This window comes from Linepithema humile, chromosome 1 (genome assembly GCF_040581485.1).
Source record: "Linepithema humile isolate Giens D197 chromosome 1, Lhum_UNIL_v1.0, whole genome shotgun sequence".
NCBI classification, from domain to species: Eukaryota; Metazoa; Arthropoda; class Insecta; order Hymenoptera; family Formicidae; genus Linepithema; species Linepithema humile.
In genome coordinates, this window is record NC_090128.1 from 6,625,339 (window position 1) to 6,638,590 (window position 13,252).

Genomic DNA, 13,252 nt, shown 5'->3' on the forward strand with positions numbered 1-13,252 from the left:
CTCCGCGCGGCAGTGGGGGCTTTGTTCGTTTATCGCCTAGTTGTCGTAAAACCTCGTCGTCTAAAGGTGGAATATCGTTTCTTAGTTTTTCACGTCGCGGCACGGCCGACGAAACGCACGGGCTACTCGAGTCATTTTATTCGCAAGTTTTTATTCGCCGTAAACCAATACAAATATCTTTCAGTAATGCGCGTATCTGAGAATATTTGTCGTTTCACACAAGAGATACGACCAGATGGCAAGTATTGCTCACGTATTGTACGCGTGCGAAAGAAGAAAGCTATTTCGATTGCTAATTTAACACTATTAATTCCGTCTGCATTCTAATTTGTTAAGTTACTTTCCGGCCTTTGTTAATAAAATTGCCCGATCGCGCGCACGGACGCTAGAAATGTTCGTGCAAACTGCATGAGTTTGACGTTAAATACTTTGACGTCAATAGCTGACTTGGAATTTTTACTACTGCATATTTTATTTTAGACATCTCGTGAAATCAAGAGACTACGGACGAAACAGCAACATCTTGCTGAATAATGGGTTGATGTAAATTTAGATACTTTTGCACACCCAAATATCGATCCATTACGACACGCTAATGTAAAATAATGTAAGCACTTTGCCGCTAATGCGTGATGCTTCACGATAAGTTGGAATAATTTTGATCACGCCATCGATTAATGTATCGCTCCGACATAATTGACTCATTGAAAATACATCCGTGCAGGAAAAGCACGAGCAAAACGTGCGATACGACTTTATTGTATCAGCTCGGTCGCTTGTCACGAATACGCGATATCTATGCTCAATGATAAGCCGGTAGATTTTAATAACGATAATTAGTTTGTTACGCGAAGGAGTTTGTCTCCGGCCACATCCAGGATGTTTTTTCTGGTTTTGATGGTACGTACCTCGCTAATAATTAAGAACGCTCGACAATTATCAATCGTGCACTCGACACGAGGTCAAATTGGCCGATCGCGATGAAAAAATTATCAGTTTTGCGCGTTATCGAATAAACGATCGGATTAAATGTCTTAAGCAGCCATTATCAGCGCAATTAATACAGCGAATCAGAAGGAAAAAAAAAGTAATCGTTTCGTCTTAGACAAGGTGAATCCAAAACTCCGAAAGTATGTCTATTATACGAAATGTTCAGGACGCGGACTGTTCCGGTCGCGCGCTAGCCACCCTGCTGGTCGCATGGGTGCTGACAGCAATGATAGCATCGATATTGCTACGATGGGATTACATGTGGATTGTTTTGATGGTATTGACGATGCTCGTTCTGTTGGTCTGCGGATATACCGCTTATAACGTGAAGAAAGCTCACGCGAGGCTTTTACTCGAGGAGCAGAGGAGAGCAGCAATTCGCACTATTTCGGGCATGACAGCTGCTACTCGCAGAGAGGTATTGCGATTTATCTTACAATGAATTGTTACTTGTCGCAAAGTGCGCAAAATTTCTGTAAATTCATGCGTTTGCTTTTTTTTTGTTTACAGCAAGAATCATCGGTGTACGCGGCTCACCTGAGTGTGGATTTACCGCCGTCCTACGCGTCCGTGGTAGCCGTGCAGACACCAACCTCTGCTCCAACGATATTGACCATTGATCGATCCGGGGACGACAAGTATGAGGATCCACCATCGTACGCGATCGTAGTTGCTTCTTTAGATACGCAGGATCGATGCGCGGAAACCTCCGGCCTGTCGAATGTGCAGCCTTTCGCTCCTGCAGAAAAGAATAGTACCGCTCCTGCCACCATTTCCGCATCCAATTCTTACGTGTGTTCGCACAGCAGACAAACTGCAACGATCACGCATTAAATCAGTGTTTAAAAATGATGAAATTATTGTCCTGAAAAATAGCGAGTCACAATCTACATATAACAATGTTCTACGGAGTTTATTATTCTTATTACTACATTATAAATGTTACGCAAAATGTATTATAAATGTAATGTACCTCTGAATTATAAAAATAGCTTCAACAAGCGATTCATAAAATCGAGTATGCGAAACATATATACCATTTTCTCCGCTCCAAGTCGAATGATCAATGCAAAATTAAATCGTGTATGGTAGTTTTGCCAATTTTATTAAAAGTTTACGGTGCACTTCCGCTAGATGATGGCACCATAGAAAATTGACGCGATAGGGCGTCCTTTGGCTGCAGGTAAAAAAATCAGGAATTTTTTATTTGCCATCCAGCGGTAATGCGTCACTAAACGCTTCATCGCGACGTCGCTAGATGGTGACATTCGCTGGACGCGATGGGGCATCCTTGGCTATGAACAAAAACGAGTGTTTATTACTAATAATATTAAATTATTATATTTCCCACGTTTTCCATATCAATAATATGGCGTAGCGCACCTTCCTTATTGTCGGACTCCCTATTTTTTTACACCTGTGACGTCGAATAATCGATTCAATACAACAATACACCGGAAAGAATCAAGCCAAGGCGCGGCACATATCAGATCACGTCATTCAAGTTGATTCACGTCATTGGCGTGTATCAGCGTGCATTGGTGAGCGCGGTTAGTGTTGTAACGGATCAGAGCGGAATTGAGTGAGATTTTTTTTGGAAAAATAAGGAACGCCGAGGTCTGGCGCGGAATGCGTACGCTAGCCGCGAACGCAGACGTAGAAGTGTTCAACGATAATTTCGACCAAACGAAGTATACAAGGTAGATTGATTGCAGCGTGGTCCAACGTTATTCTCGCTCAATTGGTTGAATCATCGGCGTAGCCGAGGAATTTTCTCAAGGAAGAAGCATTTTGTAGTGCAAGGCGATGATACGATGACCGCTTTCAAGTGTCTTGTGTATATATTCGCCATAGTGGCAAGCTCATTCGCATATACATACTGTAAGTACGATATAACCGCTACAATACGAACTAACTTCCTGGCATGACCCAGCCCATCCCGAAGTAACATGGCGTGCTCGTACTAGCATTAACCCAAGTAAAGATGCATAACAGCACACTAAATTGCGTTATTTGCGTTTTGCATCTGGCAGTCCGTTTTTCTGCATTTTATATTTTGCAACATCATATGTTTTATATAATAATGCGATTTTTGGTTTCTATATCAAGAATCTATACATATATATGTTAATGCAATAATATACAAAGTGGTCCATATAACTGGGTTCTAGCACTTATTCTATTAAAGATAGAAAAAATGAGTTGATAGAAAAATTTTTTATATTATGCCATTTAACTTTTGTTTCCACTATTTTTTTCTATCTTCAACAGAACAAACGCTAGAACCCAGCCCAGTTCCATGGACCACCCTGTATAGTAAATTAGTAAATGTATATATTTGATACAATGAGGAATATGTTTTACTACAAAATCTTACCTTTGAGATTGCATTATATTTTGCACACTTTGTTTTATTTCAGTTATTCAAATTTCTTGTAATCGAATAGTGAATTTATAATGCTATTTTATCATATTTATGGGAATTTTAATATTCCTTGTTTTCAAATGTACATATCAAAATAATCTGTAAAAAATGTACATATCAAAATAGTCTGTAAAAAGGTATAAAACTTAACAATTTAACAAAGCAATGTTGTAAATTTGTGTCTTAGATGAGGACGAATGCAACATTGCTCTTTTGGATAGAGCTCATATAAAAGCAACCAGTTCCTTACCTGAAAGAGGTCCAAAGAACGCCAGGCTAGATGGTGAGAGAAAGAATTCTTTTCATTATTAGATTTTGTTTTCATTATTAGGTATAAATTGTTAAACAATTATTTCTTTTATTTATATGTATTGGTAGTAATTTCTTGCTTACTCTCTACTTGTAAATCCTATTAGTAAACTCTGTTGTCAACTGTATTGCGTGCTATATTTGCTTCTATTTGCATAATTAATAGTTACAATTGATTTTGCTAATGCATTATTTTTCAATGGATTCCGATAAGACTTGAAAAATTTAATTAGCACTGGGGGCACTGACATGACATGGCGACCATTATGACAATTATGGTCAATTATGGAGAAGTAGATATGATCTCATGACACATCATTCAATTATTTTGTGCTCGTCTCTTGTATTTGAGCGACTTTATTTTCATTATAAGTAATGATTTGTTGGATTGAAGCAAAGTGTAATAAATTTATATTTGCTTTAGGTGGATTCTAGCAAGTAACCCGGAGAGTATCTTAGACAAGATATCTTGAAAAATATATGCTTTTATAACCAGAGACAATTTAAAACTACCAAGTTCAGTTCCAAACGAACCAAAGAGCACACAGGATACGCAAATTGCGATTAAATAATATTAGTGGTTATGCTTAGTGTCAATACTTTTAGAATGTCGTCAGTCATTCGTTGGGCATTTAATTGGAAAGAGTGGAATCCAAGCGAACGAGAGTTTCAGTATGCAGTTGCTTGTGTACAGAGCGACGAGAAAGCCAGATTAGGGAAATTTGTGTATCGTAAAGATGTAAGAGCCTCCCTTGTAGGTAGATTATTAATGAGAAAGTTTGTGAATGAGTACGCAGGTCTTCCATACGACAAAATTACTTTTATCAGAGACGAGCACAACAGACCTATATTGAAAGATCATTCCACTGTTGTAAGTTTCAATGTTTCCCATCACGGCTCTTACACGGTCTTAGCGGGCGAGATTAGGAATGTAAAATTAGGCGTAGATGTTATGTCATTAGAGTATATCAGGGGCAAAAGCATGTCTGAATTTCTCAATACGATGAAGAGAAACTTTTCGCCGGCCGAGTGGGAAGAGATTGAAGGTTCTGTTCCAGAGAAATCTGAAATAGAACAAATATCTATGTTTTATAGACACTGGGCGTTGAAAGAAAGCTATCTTAAAGCGCTTGGTATAGGCGTTTTAGTTGATCTAAAAAGTCTGGATTTTCGAACCAATTCCGAATTGAGCAAAGACTCTGTTACAACTGATACAGTTCTATATATCGATGGAATCAAGCAAGATTGGTTGTTTGAAGAAACTTTGCTTGACTCGCAGCATTGCGTTGCTGTAGCATTACAAGAAAACGATGATTCATCACAATCACATAACATATTTGAGATAATAGATTATAATAAACTTATGGAGCGCGCAATTCCACTCTTTCCAATAGATTCAAAATACACGGTTCAATATTTTGCTAAATCAGAAAAGCCATAGTAACGAAAGACAATATTTTTTAATATAGTAATAACGATAAATGCATTATACATTGTATATTCGAGTGCGAAATAATAAAGCACACTAAGCAATACTCTTTCCAATAATTTCTTTTCTTACCTTTTGACAAATTATAAATATATTAAAGAAAGAACTTCATATGCAATATATTACAGTCTGTCAAATTATAAAAAATATATCCTTTTGTATTTTGTGATTTTTATATCGAAAAGCGTAAAAAATTTTAATGTAATCCAAAAATTAAAATCGTATATCAATAATTTTGATAACTTTTTTACATTTTTCCTCGAGAATTGTTATATAATTTTGGAAAAGAATATTTATTCTACGTCTGCAAAGTCTGAGTTTGCAATGTATAAATTTGTAATCGTACATTTGTCTCTGGATATAAAAGCAAGGCTCTGTTAGACTTAATTATTCGGCTATTTCTGTCTCGTTATTTGTAAACACTTTCTTAAGTTTACGTATTTTCTGAGTTTACCTTGAGTTGCATGCATGCATAAATGTTGTGGTGTAGGCGAAAACGCTTGGACGGCTAGCAGTTCAGATTTCGGTCAGTATTTAATAGTCGACTTGGGCCAAGTGATGAACATCACACACATAGCAACTCGAGGACGATCGTCACAGAACGAGTATGTTAAGGAGTATCGTATTAGTTACGGTACCAATGGTCTTGATTACCAGGATTACAAGGAAGAAGATGGCCATGCGAAGGTAAGCTTATTTTCATCGGCGCTCGTCATTTCGCTCTTCATTCTGTTTTCAACATGATGATGGATTAGAATGATGGATTAGTTAGCATGGGACAGTTAACACATGGGATGGTATAATTAATCAACCCGCATAAAACTAACATGGGGCTTGCACATGCACATTCGTAGAAAGTAGTCTAACAATCGGCAATGGACGTGTGTACAAAGAACGACTGTGTTGAGCATCTTAACTCGTCAAAACTTAATATCACGAGCAATATGAGGAGGTTTGTTGGTGAGTATTTCGATGTGCTTCGCATCTATGTATATATTGTTGCGCACCAATCATTTTCTTGCAATTATTACCATACTTATTTTATGTTTTATTATTCTCTTTGTTAATATCACACAAACACCTATCTCGATGCAAAATAATATATATATATATATATATATATATATATATATATATATATATATATATATATATATATATATTAAAAAATAAACTGTGAAATTAGAGCAACTAGCAAGTTATACGAAATGAAGTGAAGAATTATGATCCTTGAATCATTCTATTTCCTATATCCACTTGCTTGCTTTGCTTCTACTTTCCTTCCCTACATATGGACATGGAGATGGGCTTTGCAGGAGATTCCGCGTGGTCGCCAGAACTTAGCAGTTACAATCAACATCTTACTATGGAGCTGGGGGCCAGATATGAGATACGCAGCGTTGCTACGCGAGGGCGGGCTTATACTAAAGAATACGTGACAGAATATCTTATCCAATATTCTGATGATGGTCAATCATGGAGCAATTTTGAAAATCAGGACGGTGTAGATGAGGTATTAATTTCACGGAGTGTAAAATTGCTCTACTCTCACGTATATGAAAGTATAGTTTGAATTGTTTACAAACTTTTTATAAGTCGTTATTTGTGTTTGAGAACAGTTTTGTGTAATGTCAAATGTAGTATTAATATATTTAGAGCTATTTGCAACATTGTACAATAATATTGCTAATAGTCTTTTTCTTATTTAAAAACTTTTCTGACAACATATATTCCGATAAAATAAATAAGTTTACCTTTGATATTTTCTTTTTATTCTTTCGTAATGTATTTTGATAGTTAGCATGTTATACGGTATTTTTTACTCTTATTGTATTATGGTGTTTCGTAAGAGTATCGTAGAAATTCCATTAAACTTTCCACTGTGAAAACTTATATGTTTTGAGAGATACTATTTGGAATCTTCTGTTCTAATAATTGCTTTATTGCAGTTTGAAGATTTGAAATTAATAGTGCCATATAATAATATTGAAAGAACTCATTAATAGAACTCGTATGTTTGTAAATTTAAAGAAGCGCTGCTTGCTAGCACTGCTAAAATTTGAGAAAATCGTAAAACAAACTTACGATATTCTAAGAAAACTGTTAATAAGTTATCCCAATACCATTCGATATTTAATGCAGTTTATTCATTTATTTCAAAAAAATCTATGTATGGAATTTATGCTAGAAATAGATAATAAAGAAATAGCAATAAAATATATATAATTAATAGGAAAAAATCAATATCTTCCGAATTTGATTTATCACGATGGCACCATATGTACGTTGATAATATTTTGGGATTATAATATATTTGCTCTTAATATTAGCATCTCTTTCACCATTAACAGTCTAGCTACACTAATATACACATTTGTGCACAATTAATAATATTTAAAGAATTTGCAAATTTCAAGTCATCTATCGATCATTTGTCTGATTAATGAATGCACATAATATATGGTTAAATCAGTTTAAATTGATTTGAAAATTTCTAAATAATATTGGTAGATTGAAACGTTAACAATCTCTAGACAATTCTCCACTCTTGACAGATACTTTTGTATTTTTATTAAGATTTATTTTCAACTTGAAGCATGCACGCCATTTAATTATATTCTGCATGATTGTGGCTTTAATTATGAAGCGAGACTGAGATAATAAATGGGAAATATCGATTTAGTGATATAGCACCTAAAACTTTGTCTTTTTTCTGTAGATGTTTAAAGGTAATAAAGATGGAAATAGCTTGAAGCTTAACAAGTTTGAGATACCAATAATCGCGCAATGGATAAGAATAAATCCAACGCGATGGCAAGACAGGATATCGCTGAGAGTCGAACTCTACGGATGCGACTACGGTACGAAATACCGAATTACACACCTGTTTCTCTTTTAAGATCGTGCACAAATCCAGATGATAAATCTTCTGCTTTATTTCAGTGTCTGATATTGCTTCCTTCAACGGATCCTCTCTCATACGTATGGATCTACTTAGAGAACCTATCGAAACCGATAGGCATAGTATACGTTTCCGTTTTAAAACCACCAACGCCGACGGTGTGCTAATGTATTCTCGTGGCACGCAAGGCGACTATATAGCCTTGCAATTACGCGACAATCGAATGCTGCTCAACCTCGATCTCGGATCCGGCATTATGACGAGTCTGTCCGTTGGCAGTCTTCTGGACGACAATATGTGGCACGATGTTGTATTCTCCCGCAATAGGAAAGATATTTCGTTCTCCGTCGACAGAGTGTTGATCCGAGGTAGAGTAAAGGGACAGTTTCACCGATTGGACTTGAATCAACACGTGAGTGGGGTTTTTTTTTTTTTTAACAGAAGTGATTTTCCAAATAATGATGCTTGGATTCATTTGGAATCAATATTTCTTCCAGTTTTACATCGGCGGCGTGCCTAACAAGCAGGACGGTTTAGTGGTGAATCAGAATTTCACGGGCTGCATAGAAAACTTTTATCTCAACACGACGAATATAATTCACGAACTGAAGGAGTCGGAGATCGTGGGTGAAAATTTGAAGTATTTCAAGGCTCATACGTACTACGGCTGTCCGGAACCTCTAATAATACCCGTCACATTTCTGACTCCCGGATCCTACGCTAGGTTGAAAGGGTACGAGGGCGTGTCGTCTCTCAACATCTCTCTCGCGTTCCGAACGTACGAGGAGCGAGGAATAATTATTTACCATCAATTCCGGAGTCCGGGCTACGTCAAGGTTGTGCACAATCTCCATTTCGTTCCATGATTCTTTATAAAAATAGAGGCAACTAAATTTATTTCTTTTTTTTTTTGTGTGTAGCTGTTCCTGGAAGAAGGTAAATTGAAGGTCGACATAAAAACAGCGGATAACCCAGCTGTGATTCTGGACAACTTTTACGAAAAGTTCAACGATGGAAAGTGGCATCAGGTGATTTTGACGATTGCGACAAATTCTCTCGTCTTGAATGTCGACGGCAGGCCGATGAAAACGGAGCGCAAGCTGTCAATGTCGACTGGATCATTTTACATGATCGGCGGTATGACCGGAGAGGGAAGCAACTACGGGTTCGTCGGCTGCATGAGAATGATAAGTGTCGACGGCAATTATAAATTACCTACCGACTGGAAGGAAGAGGAGTATTGCTGCAAGAACGAGATTGTGTTCGACACTTGTCGAATGGCGGACCGTTGCAATCCAAATCCTTGCAAGCACAATGGTGTCTGCTATCAAAACTCTGATGAATTCTTCTGCGAGTGTGCCAATACCGGATACGCGGGCGCAGTTTGTCACACCTGTAAGTATACACTGTGCATTAGTACAAAACGTGGAAATATTTGTGGTGAAGAATTTAACGGAGTTTTACTTGCGCAGCACTAAATCCTCTCTCGTGCGAGGCCTACAAGAATATGAATCCGGTAAATCAGAAAGCGGAGATCACGGTCGACGTCGACGGCAGCGGGCCGCTAAAGCCGTTCCCCGTCACTTGCGAATTCTTCACCGATGACCGCGTGATGACGGTTTTACATCACAGCAATGAACAAGTCACTCCCGTCGATGGTTTCGAGGAGCCTGGTAGCTTCATACAGGAAATTAATTACGACGCTGATTTCGATCAAATTGAGGCTCTACTAAACCGATCTATAAGCTGCAGGCAGAGGATAAATTACGCGTGCAAGCATTCCAAATTATTTAACTCGCCAGGTAAATTGCCTTTAAATATTCGCAATCTCTGTAAAATATCTCTTGAATATACTGAATCTCTTATTTACCTCTGTGCGAATCTTCGTTTTCAGTTTCTCAAGGAGATCATTTCAGACCAAACTCGTGGTGGGTGAGTCGCAACAATCAGAAGATGGATTATTGGGGCGGCGCGTTGCCCGGGTCGCGAAAATGCGAATGTGGTATATACGCAAATTGCGGGGACCCCACCAAGTGGTGCAACTGCGATTCCGGCTTGGAGGGATGGTTGGAAGACGGCGGGGATATCACGGAGAAGGAGCATCTCCCCGTGAAACAATTGCGTTTCGGTGACACGGGTACGCCGCTCGACGACAAGGAGGGTCGTTATACGTTAGGTCCGCTCATTTGCGAAGGCGACGGTAAGTTTGTATCTCTGTTTTCTGTACGTGTACAGAAACGGAGCGAGTTAGTGAAATAAAATTGAAACAAATGTCACACGTACCGTCATCTTTTCACAGATTTGTTCAAGAACATGGTCACATTCCGTATAGCCGATTCCACCATAAATCTACCGACGTTTGACATCGGCCACAGCGGTGATATTTACTTCGAGTTCAAAACCACTACTTTGGACGCCGTGATAATTCACAGCAAGGGTCCCAACGATTACATCAAGGTCTCCATAACCACCGGAAATCAATTAACCTTCCAGTATGTGGCCGGTGGAGGACCGCTCACCGTTACCGTGCAGACGTCCTACAATTTGGCTGATAACAAGTGGCACTCCGTGTCGGTGGAAAGAAATCGCAAGGAGGCGCGCATCGTCATCGACGGGGCGCTGAAGAACGAAGTGCGAGAACCTCCGGGCCCTGTGCGAGCGATTCATCTCACCTCCGATTTCGTGGTGGGCGCCACGACTGATTACAGGGACGGATTTGTCGGTTGCATAAGAGCGCTGCTTCTCAACGGGCAATTGCAAGATTTAAGAAGTTACGCCCGACGCGGATTGTACGGCATCACAGAAGATTGCGTCGGCAGGTGCGAAAGTAGTCCTTGCCTTAATAACGGCACGTGCCACGAGAGATACGACGGATACTGGTGCGACTGTCGATGGACCGCGTTCAAAGGACCGATTTGTGCAGATGGTGAGTAAAAAAAAAAGAATATTAATATTACTGAGTTGATCGGAAAGTTTCTACGGATTTTTTTTTTTTTAATAAAAGGCAAAAATCCAAAGAACTTTCGGATTAACTCAACAAAAAAAAAGAGTTTTAAATGTGAATGTTAATATAATGATCGTACCAACCTGAGTTTCATTCGTTACTTTCAGAAATTGGTGTGACTATGCGATCCAGCTCAATGATAAAGTACGACTTCATGGGCACCTGGCGTTCCACTATTTCTGAAAATATACGCATTGGTTTTACAACGACGAACCCGAGAGGGTTTTTGATGGGCCTATTTTCCAATATCTCGGGAGAGTATATGGTTATAATGATTTCAAACAGCGGCAGCTTACGCGTGGTATTCGATTTCGGCTTCGAGCGGCAGGATGTAGTGTATGGCGGCCAAGAGACTAATAATCTCGGCACGGGACAATATCACGACATCAAAATCAGTAGAAGGAACTCCGGCTCCACTCTGGTGATACAGGTCGATGATTACGAGGAGCAAACTGTTCATTATGACATAAAGCATTCCGCGGACGCGCAATTCAACAATATCCAATACATGTACATCGGCAGGAACGAAACTATGTCGGCGGGATTCGTGGGTTGCATATCGCGAATCGAATTCGACGATATATACCCGCTGAAGTTACTCTTCCAAGAGAACGGACCCGGTAACGTGCGCTCGATCGGTTCTACCGTGACCGAAGACTATTGCGGCATCGAACCGATCACGCATCCGCCTGATATCGTGGAGACGCGACCGCCGCCGGAATTGGACGAAGAAAAACTCAGAGCCGCGTACAATGAGACTGACACGGCCATTTTGGGCAGTGTACTAGCAATTCTTCTGATCGCGGTTGTGATCATGATTATTCTTATAGGTAGATATATGTCTAGACATAAAGGAGAGTATTTAACGCAAGAAGACAAGGGTGCTGAGATAGCCTTAGACCCGGACTCAGCGGTTGTAAACTCCGCCACTGGTCATCAAGTTCAGAAAAAGAAAGAGTGGTTTATCTGAAACGTCGAAATGTAAGCGAGAAAAGTAATACGTACATTTTAATTTAATCTAAAATACTATAAACATCTTTGTAAGAGTAAAAATATCTCTTTTGCCCCCGTTCAACTATTATTTTTCTTTCTTGCGTTAGATAATGTTAACGATCAGAAGCTGTTATTTTATATTTTTTAACGTGATTAGTCTCGCAATATTTGGCCACCGAAATCTCTTACAAATTTCTTTAAATATGATTATAACGAATGATTTCCTTCAGTTTTGTGATACGGTCATATTTATCGTGTGCCAATGAGAAAAAAATTTAAATAGTTACGGCACAATTAACATGGTGGTAAATTATATATAAATTTTTATAATCGGGTATAAAAGAGTTTTATGTAATATAAATAGAGATTACCATGTACAAAGCCATTTTAACTATCAAAGCTATCTTACTGGCAAATAAATTACTTACGTTTCTGTTTTTATTCTTTCTGTTTTATAACGATTCACAGTATTAGTTGTAACGTTCACCGTCCAAAGTGCATTTTAAACTTCTTTTAGATTTATTTTTTATTTTTACTTGTTTATGATTATATTTTACAGATGTTTACTTTTTTACGTGTAGATCTGTAACGTCACCGTAGTAATTTAATATTAATATAATATTAAGAACGATAATTGTAATGATAACAGTAACAAGAAATGATAATAATATAACAATAATGATAATAATTACTATATACTACAAGCATGTAATACACCATGAAAGTGTACATAAGTCATTTTTATACGAATAGCACATTCGTTATTTCTTACTATTAAATCAATATCTTGTACAACGATTTCTAAACAACCATGAAAACAAAGATGCATGTCGCGCTTTCGAATGAACAAATTGCTAAAATGATACTCAGGCTTGAAGAGAACGATAATAATCTCAATGAATCTCAATATATATCTTTTTTTATATAAAGAACAAAATTGAATTAAATAAATCATCTATGAACTTCTACTCTTGCATTGTTTTTTACCTGGATACTTTTCAATGCGCACACACACACACACATTGAGTTCCAAAAAGTTCCAAAAACAAGTAACTATTGAACTCGTATGATCAGCTATTTAGATCCCGAATGTTCTTTCAGCTATAAATAATCTTTTTTAATTACTTACCGGTGTCGAGG

At 38.0% G+C, this 13,252-nt stretch overlaps 2 protein-coding genes and 1 long non-coding RNA gene across 10 annotated transcripts; 2 read left to right on the forward strand and 1 right to left on the reverse strand.

The window, feature by feature from the left end:
* Window positions 1-99: 99 nt before the first annotated feature.
* LOC105679699 (uncharacterized) lies at window positions 100-2,022 on the forward strand. 5 transcript variants are annotated; one of them, XM_012379886.2, is made up of 3 exons: window positions 100-238; window positions 1,157-1,408; window positions 1,501-2,022. In XM_012379886.2, exons 1-3 carry the CDS (start codon window positions 236-238, stop codon window positions 1,822-1,824), a joined length of 579 nt encoding a protein of 192 aa, XP_012235309.1. In that variant the 5' UTR covers window positions 100-235; the 3' UTR covers window positions 1,825-2,022. The 5 variants fall into 5 exon arrangements, with proteins under 5 accessions (XP_012235309.1, XP_012235305.1, XP_012235306.1 ...); XM_012379882.2 differs by lacking the exon at window positions 100-238 and adding an exon at window positions 243-900 and having other exon boundaries at window positions 1,106-1,408; XM_012379883.2 differs by lacking the exon at window positions 100-238 and adding an exon at window positions 243-900.
* Window positions 2,023-2,152: 130 nt separating this feature from the next.
* Window positions 2,153-3,382, reverse strand: LOC137001928 (uncharacterized). Its single transcript, XR_010891742.1, has 3 exons — window positions 3,368-3,382; window positions 2,374-3,102; window positions 2,153-2,285 (listed from the first exon to the last, which is right to left on the reverse strand). It is a non-coding gene; the product is annotated as an uncharacterized lncRNA (long non-coding RNA).
* Window positions 2,739-13,080, forward strand: Nrx-IV (neurexin-4). Of its 4 annotated transcripts, none has more exons than XM_012379861.2 (11): window positions 2,739-2,871; window positions 3,603-3,698; window positions 5,704-5,900; window positions 7,933-8,074; window positions 8,157-8,527; window positions 8,613-8,951; window positions 9,036-9,510; window positions 9,588-9,917; window positions 10,010-10,315; window positions 10,415-11,041; window positions 11,227-13,080. In XM_012379861.2, exons 1-11 carry the CDS (start codon window positions 2,805-2,807, stop codon window positions 12,087-12,089), a joined length of 3,813 nt encoding a protein of 1,270 aa, XP_012235284.2. In that variant the 5' UTR covers window positions 2,739-2,804; the 3' UTR covers window positions 12,090-13,080. The 4 variants fall into 4 exon arrangements, with proteins under 4 accessions (XP_012235284.2, XP_012235285.2, XP_067217237.1 ...); XM_012379862.2 differs by lacking the exon at window positions 5,704-5,900 and adding an exon at window positions 6,530-6,726; XM_012379864.2 differs by lacking the exons at window positions 2,739-2,871; window positions 3,603-3,698 and adding an exon at window positions 6,530-6,726 and having other exon boundaries at window positions 5,761-5,900.
* Window positions 13,081-13,252: the final 172 nt, after the last annotated feature.

Excerpts from the sequence above, each read along its gene's own strand:
- LOC105679699 (XM_012379881.2), top strand. The coding sequence starts at position 1,133 with ATGTCTATTATACGAAATGTTCAGGACGCGGACTGTTCCGGTCGCGCG. Across the intron at positions 1,409-1,500 it reads CAGCTGCTACTCGCAGAGAG|CAAGAATCATCGGTGTACGC; the intron begins GTATTGCGATTT and ends TTTTGTTTACAG.
- Nrx-IV (XM_012379861.2), top strand. The coding sequence starts at position 2,805 with ATGACCGCTTTCAAGTGTCTTGTGTATATATTCGCCATAGTGGCAAGC. Across the intron at positions 3,699-5,703 it reads AAAGAACGCCAGGCTAGATG|GCGAAAACGCTTGGACGGCT; the intron begins GTGAGAGAAAGA and ends GTTGTGGTGTAG. Across the intron at positions 8,075-8,156 it reads ACTCTACGGATGCGACTACG|TGTCTGATATTGCTTCCTTC; the intron begins GTACGAAATACC and ends GCTTTATTTCAG.